The sequence below is a fragment of the Acanthaster planci genome, linkage group LG12 (assembly GCF_054643075.1).
Source record: "Acanthaster planci isolate LZ-2023a linkage group LG12, COTS_SCS, whole genome shotgun sequence".
Lineage (NCBI taxonomy): Eukaryota > Metazoa > Echinodermata > Asteroidea > Valvatida > Acanthasteridae > Acanthaster > Acanthaster planci.
The window spans coordinates 15,349,634-15,372,145 of NC_141788.1; the positions used below are offsets into that span (position 1 = coordinate 15,349,634).

At 40.0% G+C, this 22,512-nt stretch overlaps 1 protein-coding gene across 1 annotated transcript in view; it reads right to left on the minus strand.

Moving 5' to 3' along the window:
* Positions 1 to 503: 503 nt before the first annotated feature.
* The window catches only part of stk11 (serine/threonine kinase 11), a 38,169-nt gene continuing 16,160 nt past the window's right edge, over positions 504 to 22,512 (minus strand). The window contains exons 4-9 of the mRNA XM_022254239.2: positions 12,145 to 12,277; positions 11,635 to 11,771; positions 10,763 to 10,890; positions 9,708 to 9,765; positions 7,141 to 7,352; positions 504 to 6,317 (exon numbers count right to left, since the gene is read on the minus strand). Coding sequence (XP_022109931.2) covers positions 6,193 to 6,317; positions 7,141 to 7,352; positions 9,708 to 9,765; positions 10,763 to 10,890; positions 11,635 to 11,771; positions 12,145 to 12,277 — 793 coding nt within the window. The 3' untranslated portion in view covers positions 504 to 6,192. The remainder of the gene's footprint in view (positions 6,318 to 7,140; positions 7,353 to 9,707; positions 9,766 to 10,762; positions 10,891 to 11,634; positions 11,772 to 12,144; positions 12,278 to 22,512) is intronic.

Consider the following 22,512-nt stretch of genomic DNA (forward strand, 5'->3'; position numbering starts at 1 on the left):
TATGCTGAGAAAAGCAATATTTTAGCATCTCAATTTCAAATGCAAAAGTTGCACATAAAGCACCAGCTGGCTGTGCGCTACCGCAAGCTATACGGGCCGCATGGGTGCACTAATGTTCATCCACTGAGAATGTTTACGACTACTCTTGAGAGGAACACAACATGGATTAAGGGGTGTTTGAAACAAATTAAGTGAAACGTTTCAAGAAAAACTTTGGAAATTCATAATTTTTAAACTTGTTTTGACTGTAGTGTGTGACTTGAAGGGTATTTACGAAGGGGAAGAAATGTGCTTGGCCGGTAACATTTAAGACTTTCAGGGGAATGGACACTAATAATGTAACTTGCCTTCGCCTTCGGCATTAACAGCGTCCATTCTTCTGAGCTGGTCATAAATGAACAACTGGCCAAGCACTTTTTTCTCCCCATATAAATAAGGGGGATTGTGTAAAATGCACTTGTAATATTTGGGCTGAAAGTCATGACAAACAACAAGAGACCAAGTTGGGTGGTTCATGCTGTGTGAATATATTTTTTTTTTCTTTCCAATTTTTTTTTTCTTTCTTCTGAGTGAATCAGTGTGACAGGAACACCATATTAACAGGTCACACAATGCTACACCGTAAGGATACACACTTGATGCTTTGCATCACCCACCAATATTTTCTTGACTGCTCCAACTGTACAGATACCTTCGCTTCACTTTCAACCAGTCTTGTTTCAGTACAATGCCAAGACAAGGCAGCTATACATGCTGCATATACGTGGGTACTGCATTTGACGCACAGGTTACTTTGAATGTGTATATGCTCTGGGATTTTAAAGAACAAATCACTTGGGTTCCTGTTAAAATATTTGGGAATGTGGTGTGTTTTGGTTAGTGAACAAGCGCCTACCATTACCTACACATTACACAATACATGTATTCTACCGTAACTTGTTAGTGTACAACTGTAGCCACGGGTCTTTCAACAAACCTAAATCTGCCATTTCGAACATGTTGGATGACCACATTGCTATTTACACAGAAAATTAAGAATTGCATGGACCAACCAGGGCACGGCACCAAGCCATCCCCCAGCATGGAACCACCAAAACCGAGTGATTTTTGTACAATACACAGCACAAAGCTTGAGCCATTACCAAAGGCTGCTGGAGTGTTATGTACAGTGTTTTTATCCAAAGTTTGGTCTAGATTGTCTCATTTTGGTTTTGTTGGCCAGATTACGGCTGGATGAATGTCCGTGCTTACGATTTCAGCCTGGAGTCCAGTCTCAGGCCAAGGCTGGATCCAAAGGCACTGCTTACAGGCCAGTTCATACTTTGCACGCGAGTGAACACAAATGCCGATTTGTGACGTCTTATCAACTATTCGCTCTGTCAATTTGCAAACCTTGAACACATTTCAACTCAAGCAAAATTTTGCTACAAATCTTTCATTACATCAAATTTGCTTTGATTTCACATTCACCCTTAGTGAGAACTGGCCTTGAGTCTGGTCTTGTGGCTCATTTTTCTAAGTTGCGGATCTCCATGAGCATCAGAGCTGTTTTCTGAATGCGATTCCTGGGACTTGGACCGAAACTTGACAACAGCACTACTTCCAAGCACTTTTCTCCCCAGTGGAGTTTATGACACCAAATAGGTGGCAGGCTCTGAACTTACGATAATTGACTGATTCCGCCCCTTAAGTCACGTGACCTATAGCGGGTATAAAATATCAACCAACGTGGCATCCTCCCATCGCAGTGTGTGTTTTAAGTGTTGTTTACCAAAAATAAAGCCGATTACTCAGCACATCAGTAGTCTGAGTACTTAACCGACTGTTGCGGGGGGGTTAAATGACACTCATGACAAACTTTGCTATAGGAGACACCCATATTTGTTGATGTTTGACACCCATTATAGATCAAATGACTTTCTGGACGCAATCGATCTATTAAAATTCTTTCCGCATCCTCAATGAAGATTGTTTCGACTAAGTCTAAGCCCAAATTCCCTTGGTTAAGTCGGAATTGATTCAGAACCACCATGTTACAAAAAAAAAAAATGTAAATTCTACACAGCTGCTTGTGAACAGTAAATAAAGTTTCTCTAGTATGCAAAACCAAAGAAAATATCCGACACAATATGAGCACTTCAGACCCTTTTTACACGTACGTACATGTACCCCCATATTTACACACACACACACACTAATGCCTTTGGCCAAGTCTTTAATTCTAAATGCTGTAGTCTGCCCGGGACTGTCCAAAAAAGCCCGGTGCCAACATTTGTGATTCTTTCCAGTATGAGCTTCAACATGGGTGTATCAGGGAACTGGAGAAAATATTTCCCAAGAAGCAACGCAAAGTAATATAAAGAAGGAAATCTTTTGTAACATGAATTCTACTACTTTCTTAACTGTAGTAATTGCATTCAAAATAGTTTTCGTATTTTTTCCCTTTCATGTTTAGCAACCCCGCCACAAAAAAAACTTTTTCCCTTTCAAAAATGGGAATAACAGGGTTGACTTTCTGAAATAGATATTTACACTGTGTGCATTTTGATATACAAGATCTCTCAACCTCTAAAAAATGTCCTTTCATTTTTGTAAAATTGCAATCAAGTACTCTCTGAACTTCCAACAAAATATGCATTATTTCAAAGCAAAAAAAATGAAACAAAAATTCTGAATTTTCTGATCAAAGTTTGACATTAAGTTAAAAAAAATAAGTACCGTTGAAATAGAAACATTTACACATAAGCACTTCTTCGAAAAAAATTCCTTGTATTTAAACTCGCAATGGTGGAGATTATATTGAAGTGGACCTACAACAGGCTCAGTGACCAGGCACCTCTCCAAAGTGAGAAAAAGACAACAGGCAACCGAGTGGCATTGGTGCCAAGTGCCCGGCACCCATGCGACGATGTTTTGTTTACATTCTGACGAAAAAGTAGTTGTGTGTGCTTCTGCACGATATGCGCATACATCTAGTCTGTTGCACAAAGTGGTGCTCTTACTGCCATTTGCCGTGTTAAAAAGGCCTACTGATTCTTTCGTTCTGTTGAAAGTTTTCCCGTCAGCATAACAAAATGTTTTGCAATATTTCCCACTTGGCAGCTAGGGTATTTTGAAGCTTCCATGTGCAATCATCCTTGGTGCATTTACAATTTTCATATAGCTCTAAATTGGTCTCTATAAAATATTAAATTAAAAACAGATAATTTTTTTCAGCAACTGTTCGACAGTCTTGAGAAATCTTTTAGTGTGAAATTCATGGGTGAACTGTGCACCACACAGAGCAATTTCATTAACAGGCTGAGCACACAAAGAAATTGCTTAACACGAGTGGGTTACCAACCAAAATGGCACACAGTGTATCTTGCTCATGGCTGGTTCCACCAAATACGCATATATGCTTGCTTGACAGCTTTGGGAAGTAAATTTTATCAGTCATTGACTTCTGCTAGCCAGCAGCTTTGCAAAGTGTTGGGCATGATGGCACATCATCTTCGTGTCAAGCCACCTTGACACCAAAACCCTGGTTCACACCAAGCAGGGGACTTTTAAAAGACAGTCTGTTCCCCCTCCCCCCCCCTCCACAAATAGCACATGTGCAAGGCAGCCCTTCCAAAAGACTCCAGAGATTCTCAGATCCCCACTTTCTTTGAATGGTAGTGTCTATGTTTGGGTAGATGCATATACTTGGACAACAAGTTTGGTACAGCCAACTGCTTTGAAACAATTTCTAAACTCCAGAAGGTTAAACACTACAACATACTCAAATATCCAGCTTAACATTTCATATATAAAAACACAAAAATAGTCAAATCCTTTCTTTTGTAAACCTATCATATATAATATAAAGGGTGGTACCAATCTGCAATGGTTTTTGTACAACAGGGCTAAATTCTCAAACATAGAACAGCAACATTTTTCTTATTTTTTGTCTTACCGTATTATATACACACACCAAATACATTGCTCTTGAAAATGCACACGTACATATACCACTCAAATGAACAACAAAAGAGAAGAAAAAACCTATACAATCACATATCTTTACACAAATTTCCATCAATGGAAATGCACACAACTCATTAGTTAACAAACGGTATTACATCGGGTAAAAATCAAAACAGCAACTTTCTTTACCTTTTTATATGTATTTACAGTTTTCATTTGTACAATTATACAGTCATGTTCCATCTTTACAACTATCAGACAAAGTATTCTCATGCATAATAATGTACAAAATGTATATCAACACTAGACAGGATTTTTCTTCACTGAACATTAAACGTGCTCAACAAACAAGCAAGGGATCTTTGTAGTGATAAAGCCACTAACGGAAGGGGGTGAAAACGTCCTTTCCAGCATTTTTAAAGTACAAACACGTTTTGGATAAACAGGACCTCTGTAACTGATTTATTCAGAACATCTGCAGAGAGAACAGGAAAAGACTTGATTTCTTCTCGGAAGAGAGACAAACACAAATTTCTTATGAATTCATAGGATATTTCATGTGTTCTCCCTTCACAATCATGAACAAAACTGAACCCTCCTTTCTCTACGGCACCACCTCTAAAGTAGTCTCGCTACCTCCACCTTAAGCAAATTTGAATCCTCAATGGTGATTGGTCAAACCACATAGCAACAGCCACTTGATACCAGCCCATCAGAATTACTCCGAATAATCCGGATCCAAGATGTCACCTGCGGGTACTGAAATGTCTCTCCATTTTCCGTAAAGAATGACATATCTTCTCTTCTTCTTGAACGCACTGTTCTCTCAAAAAGGTTCTCTTTTCATTAAAAGGCAATGCAACACAGTTCTGAGACCATTGTTACAAATACAATGAACCAGCATGAAACTTACTGCTTGCAATCTTGGCAGACTGGAAATACATGTACATTTTTGAATGACAGACACAGCTAAGCTCGTGAAAACAAGTACCCATTTGCTTGCAAATTTTCATTGCTTGCCATACATGTACATTAGTACTTTGCCAACCCAGTCAAAAAAAGAGAGTCCATTCAGTTCTGAGATAAGGCAAATGGTCATTCCTCGTGACAGTGTTTCCTGATAGGAGACAGAACAGAAATGAAACAGCACATTTCTTTTCGACGTGTGCTTCAGCATCCAACAACGGGACAAGCTGGTACTTTTGTTTTGGTGACAACCACAGGCTCAATGTACCCTTTGTTGAAAAACATTCTCTAAAAATTCTACTGATCAAAGCCATGTAAATTTACCACAGATTTTTTTTTCGTTGTTGCAAAAAAAAGATGCCAACCTTCCCAAGCATTTTTGATGGTTCAAAAATTCACTCCAAGTCAAAAGACTTTATTCTCATACCAGAGTAGAAATCGCAAGCATTGTGGACTCTACACGTAAAATACCGGTGCAGGGCTTGTCCTCGAACAGTCCTAGTTTTAATGAAGATGAAAACTTGGCACACAAAAGGCATATTGTATTCACAATTTGTGTGAGGGTTTTGTGACCTTGTGTTTATTTTTCACTCCTTGTTGCAAGTTTATATTGCAACAGTATTTACATTGCATATTGATGAATTTATGGCTTAAACCAGCATGCCATCTTGAGCCTGGTGCAGGCTTGAGAATGTGAAACTAAGCTGTCACGCAAAAAGCACCTACATGTATTTGCACTTAGAACTTTCAAAAGCTGTGACCCCAAAAAGGAAAAGAGAAATCTTTTCCCACAAATATCAAATTCCCCTTTGCATACCCCTTATGTTTAAAAGTACCACTTTTTAAAACGGACCAATATACCTCTTAAATAGCCATTTTTCTTTGGAAATTCCCAAGCAAGGAATTCCTAGTAAGAAAAGCATGTAACGTTTTTGGTTTCCGAGTCAAGCAAATTTTCATCAGTATGGGTACAAAAATTGCACTCAAACATCGAGTACCAGTACTGCAACACTGACTGTAATGGCTTTTGTCAGCCATAATAAAATCTATGCGTAGCCCAGCAACTGTTAAAAATGTATTTCATGAATGTTTAGACTTCAGTCAAGTTCGTTCAGAACGGGACACAAGGTGTTTGGCGACCACCTCTTCATCCGAAGACAGCAGATATCCCGAAGTGGCCAGAGGATGCCTCCTCTTGAAAAAGTTGGTTGTAAAACAAGGGGAAGTGGAAAACACCCTCCCCTCCTCCCTTGTTCTCTCGGTGGTCTCCCGACCCGGCTACATCTGCTTGCAGGAGGCACTCAGCTTCCTTGGTTTCCGTGACGATTTCTTCTTCTTCTCCTCCACCTCTGGCATGATGGGTTCTGGCGCTGAAATTCTGGTGGCCTGTTCCTCGGGCAACTCTGTTCCAATGGAAAAGATGAAGATTAAAAAGTGAATGGTCCAGTATGAAAAACAAAAAAACAGGATATTTTGACGATTCTTAGTCGTTTAAATGACACAAGGATCAAAATCCCAGGGATCGAATGGTTTACTACATCAGTTATCACTGGATTCAAATATGGCTGGATCAACTTTAAAAAAACACAGAGCCAGAACTTTTTTTGTTGTGTACCATAGTCTCTCCACATTACATTCAAATCACACACTCATCACTAGTCAGTCACAAGTCAACCAACCGCAAGTCAAATCACATGTCAATCACAAGGTAGTCACAAGACCATCACAGGCCCATCACAAGTCCATTACAAATCATCCAAAGTCAATCATAAGCCAATCAACAGTATGGGACTGGTCATAATCACAAATCTGTTACAAGAACATCAAAATCAAACTACAAGTCTATCAAAATCCAATCACAATTTCATCACAAGTCAAAATAAGGTCAATACAAGTCAATTACAAGTCTATCATGAGCCAGTCAAATCATAAGTTAATCACAATCCAATCCCAATTTAATCACAAGCCAATCACAAGCTAATCAAAAGTTAATCACAAGCCAATCACAAGCTAATCACAAGTTAATTGCAAGCCGATCAAGTTAATCACAAGCCAATCACAAGTTAATCACAAGTCAATCACAAGCCACAGGTAAATTACTAGTCAACCAAAATTCACAAAATTAAATCACAGGCCAATTACAAGCTAATCACAAGTTCAGAAGTCAATCATAAGCTAAATACAACCCAATTCCAATCAGTCACAAGGCCAAAATAAGCCAATCACCTGTGCTGTGCGGCCGACTGGTATCTTCAATGTATTGCTGGTAGTCATCGTGGTATTCGTCCTCCACGTAACTTACATCTTCCGATATCGTCGGGTCAAACATCTCAACCAGGTAAGGTAGGCAGGTCATCCGGCGAACATGGTCATTGCTGTCAGGGAGAGGGGGCAGGGGCACACCCTCTCCTTCCCTGGGATACGTTTTTTGTACCCATCTGTGTGAAAAAAAGGAACAAATCCTTCCATTTAAATCAGGGGTTTAGATAACATGCATATTGGCGTATGAACGCTTCCAAACTTGGAAATTTAGTAAAAATACGCAACATAAAACCTCACGCAGAATGTAAAATACAGTGATTTCTACTGTAGAAATAGTACCATAAGTTTCTGTATTTTTTGTGTTTCGTCAATTACGCCCAACCCAACAGCGTAACATTCGTAGCAGACGCTACAGAAACTTATTTGTTCATGTTTGTCTGCGTACAACTTTTCCCACTGCTCCATGCATAACCATGATAAATTATTCAGAAAATTCTGAAATGACGGGAAAGACCCAGCCCGAAGCGAAACGTATTGTAGACTGAAATGGGTTACTGTGCGGGTATTGTGTGCATGGATGTCACCAGGCTCCCCGAAGATACGATGCTGTAAGATTTATTTGTAGCCTGCGGGGACCACACTATTTTCATTGACTTTTGCACAAATGGATAGGGTTTGAGTCGCCTAAATTCCTCATTGAAAGTTCGGCGAAAAAATGTGAAGTTTTCTACTAGTTCTGATCCGCTAAACACGGGCATTTTTTCAAGTGGCATTTTAGAGGCTTTCTGGTATATCTGCAAGAAACCAGGAATCATTTTTGGAAAATTTGTGTCTGAAGAGGTTTAGATCATGAGTGTGGGCGCATTTCACCGCCGAGCGATGAAGTGCACCGTGATTTTCTGAGTGGGTATCGCCGGGCGTGTGCGCACAGCGGCCGGTCAACATGGCATCCTTGCCCGGTAGCCTCGCACATGCCGCCATACACGGGTGGATACGGATATGGTGTCATGAGTTCATGGTTATCACTAAGTGCTATTTTTTTACTGTGTTTTTCAAAAGAAAAACAAGTTTTATTATATTTACTAAGGCAAAAAGACTATAAACTTGCATAATATTGGTAATCAGTTCCTCCACCTTTTAGGGAGTACAGTACTCTCCCTCTCAGGAAGAAGAGTACAATACCAAACAATACTCAAGGCAAAAGAGTACTGTTCTCTACTCTAAGCAAGGAAGTGGATATTTTACTCATGACTTGAAGAAAATTATCTAAACCCCTGTTAAATACAACACTTGCTCACTTTTAAAAAATCAACATAAACAGGAGACAATTATTAACCCCTTCGCACGAGGAGGCAGCTGTAGCTGCCGTAAAAAGTGAGATCCTCAGCCCGCTTTTCAGCTATTATTCTGGGCCCAGCCTCAAGCGAACATGGTGAAAGAAGGCAGACCCCGGCTGTTGTATATATCGTAATTGGTCTTTGTGCGTAGCCCAGAAATGAAAAGACCGATTTTGCATCATAATCACCAGCTTCACAATAGTCCCCACTTTGAAAAGAGGGAACGGGAAGGTGGAAGGGTGAGTGGAGCCCCATGCCACTGAACAATCAGCCTTTTCACCGTGTAATTCAAAGTGTGCAGAGCACGCAGGGCCACAAACCGAGAATTTGCGGTTTGGCAGGTGGCCTTCGTGGCCAAGTGAGGCTGGAATTCTTGGAGTCGGCTTTCAGGAAGAAATTCCCGTCGTCAAGGGGTTAACAACAGAACACTTTAATTCTATTTCATCTTATATATTAAAGGGAACAGGGCCTTCATTTACTTGTTCTAGAGTTCACTGAAACATTCAAATGGCACCTTCCTCCTTGAGTTTACACCCTGTTTAACTTAATGATCTATTTTTCCACAACTATTTGCACAAACATACATGTACATGTAGATACATCCCTCTCATGTTGATGTGTCAAGCAAAAACACGTATCAGCATCTGCATTAACTATCACATGACGTACAACAAACTGGCCTCAACAGGGGATTCCGAACATACATGTATTTATGAGGAGGTGATTTTTTTTTACACTGAAAGCTTTGTCCTTACAACACTGAGTGCACAGTGTTATAAATTTACATGTACACCTTGGCGAAGGGCAGCACTCCCAATGTAAAACTTCATTTATCTCCCTGATGCAAAAATCACATCTCAAAAATGTCTGGTGCACTACCTGCTGCTCACTGAAACTCACACTGAGCAGCCAACCCCTGTGGCAAGCTCAGTTGTCGAGTGGTAAGACATCACCACTAATAAGCAGAAGGTCGTAGTTATGGTAAATGTACGAGTCCCAGCCGAGTAAGCTTGCGAATTTTTTAACAAGCCCTAGGACAACACCAAGTATAGTGTATTGTAAGTGAAACTTGCAATACAAAAAACATACATGCTTCCACAGTTGCATCTTGTTGGCACTTTCTCACATACTCGCAACCAACCAAAACCAAGACCAAGCCCTGAGCACAAGATCTGGAGGCAGTTTCATACTCACTTGTGATCTCTAACTCCTTGCGTATTGAGCCTCTCCTCAGGGTCTTTCTTCAGCATGCCTATTATTTACAAGAACACAAACATGAAATGTGCCACTATGCCGAATCTCATTTAAGGTTCCAAGGGTTCCCAGAATGTCCAGCCAACGTTGTGACCCCTCCAAAATAGTGACAGATTGTTAACCAATGAAACCAAGGATTCCCTCCAAAGTGCCCTAGTCACTTTAACTTCCGAGCCTGGAAAAATCTGCCTAAACAAGAACATGGGGAGTTGTTTTAGAGTTGAGAGGAAAACCCCAGACAAACTGTCTAGGTATTAAATCCCATGGAATCAGGTAGGGACTAAAAACCCAATTCTACATACATGTACATGTATGGACCTGTGTGGGAATTGTACCTGAACACCAGAGGTCAAAAGCAAAGCTAGAACCAATGTGCACACCTCGACCCCTTTGATGACTTGCCTACAAGGCCAGTGAGGACTGTTTGTAAGGGAACTACTGGTAGACTAACTTGAATGTGTGTATGCTACATCAGGAATTCAACTTTTCCTGGGGTTGCAAGAGGAAGTTATTTTTGCTTTCCTTTACGTGTTAGACAGTCAACCAGTGAAATCAGTGTACTGACTAAAAATCTTTGTTACACACAGCACTGCTATAACATAGTTTGAGGAGTAGTTAGTGGTCCAAAGAAACTGCTAAGTGAACTTTCACGTTGACCAATTTGACTAAGCAGTTTGAACCATCAAATCTGGAGGGACTATTGTGTAAATTTCTGCTCATTTTTTTAATTTTTTTCTCCGATAACTGTCAAAGTTTCAAGGTTTCTCAGCCAAGCCTTACCCTGTTGCTACCATTTTGTATGTACACCAATGCATGCCTTGCAGCTAGGCAAGATGTCTGGGATTCAAGCACTCAATCTTTTCTTATAACAAGTAAATGGATCACCGTACAGGCAAACAAGGAGTTTGACATCTGTTGACTTCTCAGCAGAAGGGAACTTCGATGGCCAATGAAACGAACAGACAGGCTCATCAATATGCAAAATGGCTACATACCACTGAGCAGATCGGCAAGAAGCGGCGAGATGTCTTCAGGCATCTTGAAGTGGCCCTTCCCAATGTTCTCAAACAGTCGGTAGATGTTGTCGCCTTCAAAAGGGAATGTACCAGTGATGATATTGAACCTGTAGGAGAAATAAGAAAAAAGTTGTTTAAAATCAACATGGCTTTGTCTGAACTATCTTGAATCCATCAGGCTCCAGTTTTAGATCGTGTCTGATATTGATGGATGTACACCAAAGGCTCTGATTTTTTCAATCGACATGACTTCCAAATTTTGTCAAAGAATAAAGAATGTACCCAAGTTTTGTGAGTTGGTCCCTTGAAAAGGTGTCCCAGTAGCAAGATTTAGGCATCTAGTGAAAATATGGTGCTGTCTCAGATTACAGTAGATGTTTCGCTTGCTATCTTTGCATCCAGTGCACGCAAGCACCTACTTCAGCCTCGCGGGAGCAGCGTCAGAGCAAAGCCTGGCCGCCACAACTGCAGGATCAACTACAGTAGGCTGGCAGTCTGGGAACCAAACCAGAAAGTTTTTATACACAACTAAAAAGTACTGACTTGTGAAATGCCGACCAATACCTGGGATGTACTTGCTCATAAATACGTATGAGATGGACCAAATCTCCAAAGAACCTTCAACATTAACCAGGAGGTTTGGCGGAATTTTGCAAGACTGAGGAGGGCAGAGTTTGACCATTCACTCATACTGCATAAAACTTCAACTGCAATGAACTTCCCCTTGGGTTCCTGCATGGTGGTGATGCTGATTGGAACATGCTGGAAACCTCAGGAAGATTGCTGGCAAAAATGCCTCTCAATTAAAGGTTTAAAAACTTGAGAGTAGTTTTTAGGCAAGGCCTACTCACAGTGTTATACCCGACGACCAGACATCCACCTTGAACCCTGAGAATGATTCCAGTCCATTAGCAATCTCCGGGGGTTGGAAGGCTGGTGAACCCTGGCTCGTCCGACATGTGTCATCTTCGGAGTACAGGTCAAGCAGCTGGGGAAATAACATGGGAAAAGACGGAGAAGTGAAGCGACACGTAGACTCAATAACAAATTGTGGCCAATGCCAATTGAAAACATATTCAAGTAAAATGACAAGCCTGACATTGTGTTTTTCTTTTACCGAATAAATTTGTCTAAACCTCTCTGCCATTTGAGGGCACTGTAATACATTCAATGCATTTTGTTTCGTTAGCCAGTCTCCTACTGACAAGTGTTGCCCCTTCCCAACTTGGAAGGTGCCGTGGCCCCTTCCTGGTAACAGGATGAAATCGCCGTCAGCGTTTACGAATGATCTCCCCATGGACAGGTAGTGAAATGACTGCTGATGCTGCCTAAGTGCTGTGCCCCGCGTCAGAGTAACTCACCTCAGCCACACCCAGATCTGAGATCTTGAGGGTCCCCGAGGTGGTGAGGAGCAGGTTGCTGGGTTTGATGTCTTTGTGTACGATGCCCTGGCTGTGGATGTATTCAAGGCCATTGGCGAGCTGCACAAAATATCTGCACCAGATAGCGGCAAAGAATTGAGAGACAAAGCACAAGAAATTAGGACTTGGGATTTACAAACTTGCAGTTCGTTCTACATTGAGATCAGCTTTCGATTGGTCACATACATGTACCAAGGTCACATGACAACACACTATCTTGGTTTAAATGTCACAAGCATAAAGCTCAGAGGACAAACATCAACAGGATCCTGCTTCAGGGACTTTGTCTTTACATTTACATGTACATTTCCTTTGGAATTTTGTTCGACCTCATCTGCTTTCCGTCGGACAAATAGCAAAAGTGGTCAGTAATCTGCCCTGTCCAACTGAAATTTGATAATCTGGACTTGGGCCAGTAAACCAGTAAAAGTGACTTAAAAACTACATGTACAAGTTAATCCTTATGCCTTTGGGTGTGTGACAAAAATTACACTGAAACTGGAGGGTTGAGGAATGTTGTGGTACTAATATCATGTTCAGCTGTACAATGTACAGCAGTGAAATTTCTGGTTAAATCTAACCATCTTAAATCTACTCCTCCAAATTTTCCAATCATCACCAGATGCTGTATGTACGGTAAATTAAACAAGTCAGGGCAAGCTCTTAATGGTTACGTAAGTAATGCTTGGCACCCATTCAGTATTCAGAATGGATGAGAATGGCACCAAGACATCAGACTATTTCAGCCCTGAAGCCTGTTTCTGGTGTAGAGTTTGCCCCCAATCACAAGATGTATCACACAAATATATGGCAAGTTAAACTTTGATACAGGTTGAATGTTTTCGAAGCTCTCAAGAACCCCATCTGCTGTGCAAGACTCATTTCATGTTCCGAGCATAAAAAAAATCACTTTGCAGAAACACATTTTATTCACAACAACAGGTTACCAGCCAAAATATCATGTGGTATCAACTCCTTGGCCAAAAAATATTGTGCTTCCCACTAGATGGCATCTTGAAACAGGACAGGTACAATGTAGTACAATTCTTTGTGTTTGATTTCATATTCATTCAGAGTGCTAACTGGTTCAAAATACCAGCATGAAAGGTCACATGGCATTTGCTTTAAATGAAATGAATAACACGTTAAAGGGTACGGTACTACTGTAACTGTGAGCAATTGTTGAATGTTTCTGCACCACATTCAAACTACAATAGACACATTTGTTTTCTTTATTTCCAATGTTACATTTTCCCAAAATCCCTCCCCCCCAAAAAAAAAAAAAATTAGAAATTTGGGGTTGTGCTGTAACAGTGGGGAAGGTAGTGAAACAGGAAGCATAACTATTTTTTGTTGGCCTAATTACACAAAAGTTGTAAAAAAATACTTTTGGCTCATGAGTGCCATTAAAGGCATACTCTTTCTAAAATAGCCGAGTTCCCAAGACCCAGCTGATGTAACACGGCACTTGTTTTTGTGCTGACCCCTGGTGACACCACCTGAACCATGCAATCTTATCTGCCATGTGCACATGTTGGCATTTTGTGCAGGCAGAGACATTATATTCAAATCCATGTTCCATCTACAGGTGACGGAGAGAGATCACCATAAACTGAGGATAAAAAAACAGCATGCACGCATGTGTGTATGATATTTACCATCACTTTCAACATCTGTTTAATTGCCCTTTTAACAAATATACAGCAAGGCTCTTCAAAGTAATCCCCACAGTAAAAACTGATATTTTAAAACTGAGATACCGGTAGATGTAGTTACATGTACATTGCTGTTTTTATGATTAACTGACAAAATGAGTATGTTAAGGGATAACTAGAAAAAAGAAAATGGCGTTGGTGGGGCAGAGCACAGGGATGATACATGTATGTACATGTACATGTGCAGTGTACATGTATGCTTAGCCAAATCTAATTTCTACCCAAAATGTCAGGTGATGCGTACCGTGTACTGCTACAGTCTGATTCTCCAGTTTTAGCCCAGCTACATTTTCAGTTAGGCAATTTTAAGGCATTGGGCCTGAGGCAAAGGGCACAGATTTGTTTACTGACTTGGGGGATCATGATACAATAAATTAACAGTGACATGAGTGTTCTTTTATTTTGATCAGACAACCTTTAAAGTCAACCTCCTGGGCACTTTTGCCGGTGAACCTTGTTGAATCTTTCAAAACCTTTATTGTGCAAGAAACCAATGGCACATTCCTTGCCCTTAAACTGTCAAGGGACAGTAAGCCCTCATCTTCATGTGCAAGTAATATCAGAGATCAGGATCAGCATACACATACACATGTACATGTACATTTCTCAATTTAAAAAAAAAATTTCCAAAACCTCCTGGTGGATTATGAAGTGTCTGGGAAAGTTATGGTTATACATGTACATGTGTACTGCAAAAAGTTTCCCTGTTCATTTATCATTGCCTCCCCCCCTTGGAATAATAAGCCCTAGCTGAGCAGACACTTTCATTACCACAAGATTGACTGTTTCCCTTACACGGGGGCAAACAAAGAAAGTGATTAAGCTTGCCATCAGTGAGGACTGGCAAACAGAAATACAAATTGATAAGATCTGATGCACCTTAATAATATACAACTTAATATACAAGTCCAAAATGCTCCTGCTTATTACATAACAATTGCCAATCTCATGCCGATGGACTTGTGCACAGCAGAAGAACGAGACAGAGGCATCTTGTTTAGTTCCCACGGAAACACGAGGACAGGAGGTAATGGAAATTGGTGTCAAGTTGCATGCTTATGTTCCATTTCCGGAGTACTTTTGTCCAATACTTTGTCCGATGTGCAGGTCATAGAATTTAAGGCAATTGTCTAGATTTACTAAAAATCATCGCCTGATTCTTCCTTTTTTTCACCTGACTATACATGAAGTTTAGTTCTAGTGGCATATTTTAGAGATCATTAATTCAGGTTTTAGTAATATTTTTCTTTCCTTTCCTCAGGATCGTTTTTGAAATTCAGTCATAACCAGATGCTACTTTAAGCAGTTGTTACCCATTTTAAATGTCAAAATATATTACCACCTGCATTGTATACTGGTACACAATTCCTTTCTACATCCTCCTTTTTGATTTTCCTAAAAAGCCAGTTTTATGATAAAAAAGCTTTATCAATGCAATATATCAGTATGACTATTTAAAGTATGTGGATCTCCCTAAAAGCAAAATGATTGTATGCCTATACATGTATACGGTAAGTGTTTTTTAAAGAGTGAAGTGCCAATTTTTCAGGAAGCAGCTTAACAGTCGGCACAGAAATTAAAATGGCCCTGTTAGGCCTTGGGTGAGTTAATGAATATCACAGATAATGGACCACATTCCATATAATGAACCTAAACGTACATACATGTACGAATACATATACATGTACATAGAAAAGAGTACCTTGCCCCATGACATACTGTAATTGCATCCACACTCTTGTTGTCGTTTAGTGCTGCATAAAAGGCCCACGTAAGGAAAATAAATTATGGTCTCCAACTTGTCAGCATGTATCTCAATACCACTATGCCCCCCTCCCATGGCACTAATATCCTACAGGTACATGTAGCACTGCACATCTTTTTACCGAGCAAGGAGTATCATTATTTAAATACCTGATTCAATTAGCCTTATTTATTTTCAACAAAAGTATTTAGGATGATCTAAATAGCAGACAACAATTTTTGAAACCAAAGCCATGAAAACTGCCATTTTTGAAAGAAACTCAGGGTCAAAATGGAAAACTGGTTATTGTCCATATTAACAGAACAGTTGCTCCTCTGTAATGAGGGTCATTAAGAAGCATGTAAAAATTTGTCTCAATGTGGCTTCTTAATCAATTCCCTAGCACATATGAAACACTGTAACTTGGTTTGATGTAACTGTCAGCAACAAAATGATACAAGGCATTTGTGCTCTGTGAGGCCTCAATCACTAATCCATGACTGAACATCTAATGAACTTACATGTAACTGGATTTAACACCCATCAGTACAGTACAGTACAGTACAGGTAGAAGATTGACAAGAGCAATAAAAGTGGGACAATCATTGGAGAGTATTTACAGGAACTAATCTGAGTAGCTTTGTGTAATTTTCTTTTCTTGAGTTTTGGCAGAATGGCTCAAGGGATAAAACAGTGCTGATTCCTTCAATTTTTGTAAACCGAAATGTTTTTTCAAAATTGTAATGATCACCACCCTTTTGATGCCTCATAATAATGACATTATTATGCACTGAGACAGGTGAGCCAGACAGTCTCAAACCAAGTCATCAGACACATGTACATCATGTACATGTACCTTTCTCTTTTCCTCTGAGTGGCTGATGAAGTCTATTTAATTCAGTGCTCTAGCGACAGGCTCAAAGAGGAATCTTACCGTATCTCAAGTAGACACTGATAATATTTGCCCAGACTCTTTCTCCCCTTTTCTTAAAGGGAAGGCGTGAGGATAAATGAATGAATTTCCACAAAATGTTGAAATCTACACCTGCATGCAACGTACGTACATGTATGCAAGGACCAGTGCTCACTATACCTGAGTTGTGAGAATTTCAAGTAGGACTTTACCTCCTTCAGAACAGTGCAAGAAAAAAAGATTGCCTCAATTGGATAATAATAACAAGGAACATTTATATTGTGCAGATACTATATAAATATACTCAACTGCGCATAACAATACCCATCACTAGTAGAAATGAAAATCAGGTGTTGGAAAAAGCTTCATGAAAGAGATGAGGTTTTAGAACAATCTTGAATGTGTCGACAGATTTAGCATTTCTTACATGAAAGGGCAGGTTGTTCCAAAGCCTAGGAGCAGCACAAATATGCACGGTCTCCAAAAGTTGCTTTAGTTCTGCGATAGGAATGACTAAGGATTAAACGAAATGAAATGAAAACAAAACAAAAATAGGGCGTCCTCAGATTTGTTGCTGTACATGTAGGTCAATGTCACTTTCTGGTGCTGATCAGCAAACCTACCGGTACAAGTACCACATTCACTGGGATAATATCTAGAAGAGGCTTAAGTTATGCATCCACACTGCAAGTCTACTGCAAGAAAAGCCAGTCAGACTACCTTGGCTGAATGGCAAGCAGTCAAACCAAAGCAACCTAGATACTGTACCTGTGCAAGCTGTGAACTCTATGCAAGCAGTGTTGGAGCATTTTAAGTTACATGTACAAACAGATCTTGGCGTGTACCTGAATGATACCCAGTCGACCAGGCACAAGCAGAACATCTTGTTCACCACTTGCATATTGATTCTTTCCCTAACTGATGTCTTCTACCCTACTGCCTCCCCCTCCCCCCTTTTCAGGGAACAACTCTGGCACGAAGGCAGGCAATAGAGACACGGAGACGTTAGCATCGAATCCCTTTAAAGGGAGAAGAAACGCGCAGGTGGCCCTCAAACAAACAAACAAAAGTGCAGGTGGGGACTTTTGTGGCACTCCCTCAATCAGAATTTTCACTTTCAAAACAACAAAACAGACAGACATTCAACAGAGCAGGGGATGATGGGAATGTGGACTTGGCTAATACTAGAAATCGCACACCAAAAAAAACATGATCGATAGTTACCCGTGGAAATGTGAAATGCGACTCTTTCTCAATCCTCAATGCTACTATGAGAAGTACGGTAACTGTGCAATGTAACATGCCACAAGTCTTCAAAATTCACCTTATTGGTTGTTTCACATTAACCATGTGGCACATACATGGTATATGTGTACTGTACTGTACCCCGTCATTAATCTTCATATATGAAAGGGGCATTACAGAAGGGTAAAAAAAAATCACTTCCCATGCTTGTACACACTGGTATATGCACGTACATGTATATACATAGTGTAGCATTTGTCTAAAAACATAACACGTACATGTAAAACTGCATGCTGCAACTCGGAAGCACGTTCAAAACCGAAAGTAAATATCACACAGTTGGTGTCAAGGACTTTCAAGGTGCATCATACCAGTACATGTGCATTGTAAAACACTTTTTATTTCCGCATGCATGTACATGCAGATGTGGCCCGTTTAATATCAATGTACATACATGTGTACATGTGAAAAAATTGCATGTTGCCACTAGCTCATTCTTTCCGAACCAATACATGACAAAAATAATCCACTATGTATTGTATAACCTATAGACAATGTGCCCGGAGAGCTTAATTTGTCAACTGTCATACATACATGTATGCACCCCTCCAAGCCGAAACTGCACGTGTTAAGATCTGGTCACTTTTTGGGCATCCGGCTGATCCGAATTCCTGTTGTTCCATCGGACCTTATCCAAGAGGAAGCCAATTTCGATCATGTCCCTGAATCCCTTTCAGGTATTTAATGGAATGGTTCCAGATTCTATTTTGAATAGAACGCCTTCCAAGTGAGCCTCCCACTCCTTTTTTTTTTAAATTTGTGGCTTAAGGTCATCACAAATCTTCAAATACTCATCACCGGAGGAAGGAATGAATGTACATGTACATGTATGGATAATTCAAGAAATTAGGGATCCGAAAGTGTGACATTTTTGTGTCCCTGTTACATCTGACCTTTGGTATTTGACATGGAAATATCACCAGAATTGATTTCAAACTATTACTGTTTGTTTGGCAGGTAAATTGCATTAATTCACCACTCTTAGAAATCAGAAGATGTGTTCTGAACTTACAAAATCATATATGTCAGATCTAATGTAACAGGGACACGGAATTACCCATATGTAAACTGAAATTTTATTTCATTGCTGTCATTTCTTATCTGTTCCAAAAACGACCAGTTTTATTCTCTCAGTTTAAAAGTACCATGAAAATCGGCAAAGCAACAAGTGCAATGGGAAAACTACATGCATGTACTAGAAGCATGCCCTTGACAAGCTCCCCATTGTATTAAATCAGTGAATCTTGCTTAACAAGAGATTCAACAATTGACTGCTGTGATGTGGGACGTTACGCATCCTCAAGGATGTCAGAACACCATATCCCTTGTTCAAAGCAGTCACTGTTTTGTTATACCTCTGTCTTGCAATATTTTCCCCTCCCAAAGTGTTATGAATCTAATCGAAACAATGAGTGTCTTGGTCTGTTCATGCACAGTAAGTTGTATGACACATGGCCAGATCAGTATGACTGTGTTGGTTGACATGGCAGCATGTGTCTTGCCCAGAAGCAGTATCTGTACCGGTAGGCCTACATCTTGAAAACCCATCTTGAAGCTCAGCAAACATTATGTTCAGGAACAAAGAGCCAAAATTCCAAATTTACAGTGCTTCAACAGCTGACTGTATTGTCATGCCAGTTTGCAGCTGCTCGATCCCACTACAATGTACCATCGTTAAAGATGACTCACATTAGTAATTCACAATTTCACCTTTTAAGAAATTTAGTTACATGTACATATAAAACAATCTATCATGTAAAAAACTAAATTAAGATGCTACTGAAGTCAAAAGCACACATTGAAGTTCTCCTTCATATCAGGCAAAATGAAAACAAAAGTCATCAGGAGCATCCAAAGGAAGCCTGTTGATGACGTCACACTACGGCTCTGCAATTATATGACTGTTTATAATTTTGCAGCAAACGCACCAGCGTGCATGAGCGCTATGATTGCTCAAACTTAACTGTGAATTAAAAGAGGTCGGACAAAGAGAGCGACTTGGAATTGCGTTTACATTGACAATGTTGATCAGGCAAGTCAAGGTGATGTCAACACTGGATTGTACCCGGTATGATACAGTTGAATCATCCCAATTTAAACCGGAGTAAGGTCCCCATGAAATTCAGGCAGATGGCCGAAGTCATTTGCCGAAAATGACCAGCAAGGAAACAGACATCCTATTATGGCCGCAGGGTCAAGAAACTCGAAGGGATCGAGAGCCGTATTATGGCATCATTTAATTGCTAGATTTGTTTGCCAGCCCCACTGATGCATTTTTTACTCTTGAGTATTCTCGCAGTGGAACTGAACTGCCAAAAGATGACTTTTTCATATGTGAGACAAGAAACTGCCACGTTAGTCATTACCATAGGGGTAATAATGACCACTTCCCTGTTTAATAAACTTTTTGCATAAAAGCAATGTGACTGATCTATAACTGTATATACAGTACATGTATCATGTAGTATGTCCCCATGAATAGACTGGTTATCCTTGCAATAAAGTTTGTAACTGTGAGAGGCTAGGGCTTGTCTATAATAACATGATGGTATATCACTGATGTGTAATATCCAACAGTGATGGTAAAAGTAAGTTTAACTGCCTATTCACATGATCGTTTTGCGCCAATGAAAATACAGTATTCAAGATAGAAATACTGGTACACTGTACATCAAATGTAAGGTGTACATGTTTTTTGCCTTGATCTGAAGATTTAACTTCAGATTGATCAGAGTCAACAGGTACTCTGCAATGGAAATTCTGTTGTGGAATACTCCAGGAATGGTACGTACATGTAGATGCTGTGAACAAGGAAGAATAACTTTTGAGGAAATTGGGGAAAAGCATTTTGTTCTTGTGCTTCGGGCACACTTCAGAAGAAACATCTTGTGGCACAAAATTAGCCAGATAAAAAATAACAGTGTAGTACATGACACTGACACAATGTTTACATCCTCATTTGCAGTAAGCCAATAAACAGCAATAGAAAAGCAAACACACACAAGCTTTCACAACAACTCTCCAAGTCGCAGCTTGTGAAAAACGCAATGCCCCACATTACTGGGTTTTTTTTTTGTCTTTGACCCATGAGATGCCTCAAAGAGACACTGTGTGCCTGGTAAAGTGAAGCACACTGCAAGAGAGCTCTGCTTCCAGAAAAAGTGGACTTGGCAGAATTCCAGGAATCCATGGCTACTACCAGGAGCTAGCAAAGTGCAGATCCTGCTCACCAAAACATTGGTTTTTGCGGTTGCAGCTCTCTGTGGAATCACCCATTAAATTAACACAGAAGCCAACTGGTGTACACATGCTAGGGCAAGGGCAACAACCATTCTTCATTGATCAATAAAAATTGGAACTTGCAACATTTACTGTAAAAACAGGTACATGTGGATTCAATACTAAAATAAAAGACTCTACTAATTGCTCAAGGAAGATAACACAGGATCGTTGCCAGTTTACAGTGTACATGTACCGGTACCTTGACTCTAACACTGCAGCCTTCCAATTTACTTAAACATGGACTATTACAAACACAAAGACAGTAACCATTGAGAAAGGACACAGAAATAACAGAGCCATTGTTCCTTTCTAAAGTTAACAGTCTATGATAAAACTAACTTCCACTCAAACTACATGTATTCAAATGATGTGCCTTGGTATGGTGTAGACCATATACATGTATATCGATGTCTTGTCTTGGTTTATTGTAATTATGCTGGAGGCCTCTTTCCGTTCTACAAAATGTTGACAAAAGACAATTTTGGATGCATTCATGTACATTCTGCCTAACCTTTCTAGAAGATGAGAGTGTTTAAGAGATCTATTTGCAGTGGATGAAACAACAAAATAATTAGTCATGTCTTTGCCTGTGTTGGACTACTGTGAAAAAAAGCAATTTACCAGCATCTGCATTTGCCCCCCCCAAGTACATGTACATGTAGTTACACTTCCTGTTTCACTACCGGGTACCTACAATAGCCTACTTTGATGTTGGGAGCCTACTTTGATGTTTGGACCCTACCATGTTTTTTTTGGGGGGGTATGAAATTGGAAATGAAGAAATGAATAGAAAAAAAGGTTGCCTCTTTCAGTTTGAATGTGATGCAAAAAGGATCCAGGAACGTTTTATGCAAAACCCACCTGACCTCCCTAACTATTGTTGCTTTTAACCAGTTCGCCCTTACATGTAGCTGCACACTGACTGAACCAGTATTTACAAAAAGGTGCCCCCCCACAAATTTCTACCTTCCGTTTATCCATCCAGTTTTCAGACACCATGTACATGTAACTGGAAGCACAACAATCAGTTAACTTTGCTTTTGGGGAGGGCCTTATACCGGTACATGTACATGTAGTTATACATGTACTGTCACTTCTAAATAACACCTTAATGGCTAGCAGCATCATCTGCATGCTGTGACATTTCTCTAATAGCGAGAAAAACTACTGGCACTGCAGCTGCACTTCATCTCCATGTACTGCACTAGAACAACGGTTTTTCACAGAACACATTACAAATGTGCGCTGTGAACATTGAGAATCGAGCCTGTACTTTTTGGAGTGAAATCCATGATTTGGCGGGTACAAAAAAGTGATAGCAAACTGACTTCACCCTGGATGCAGTACTG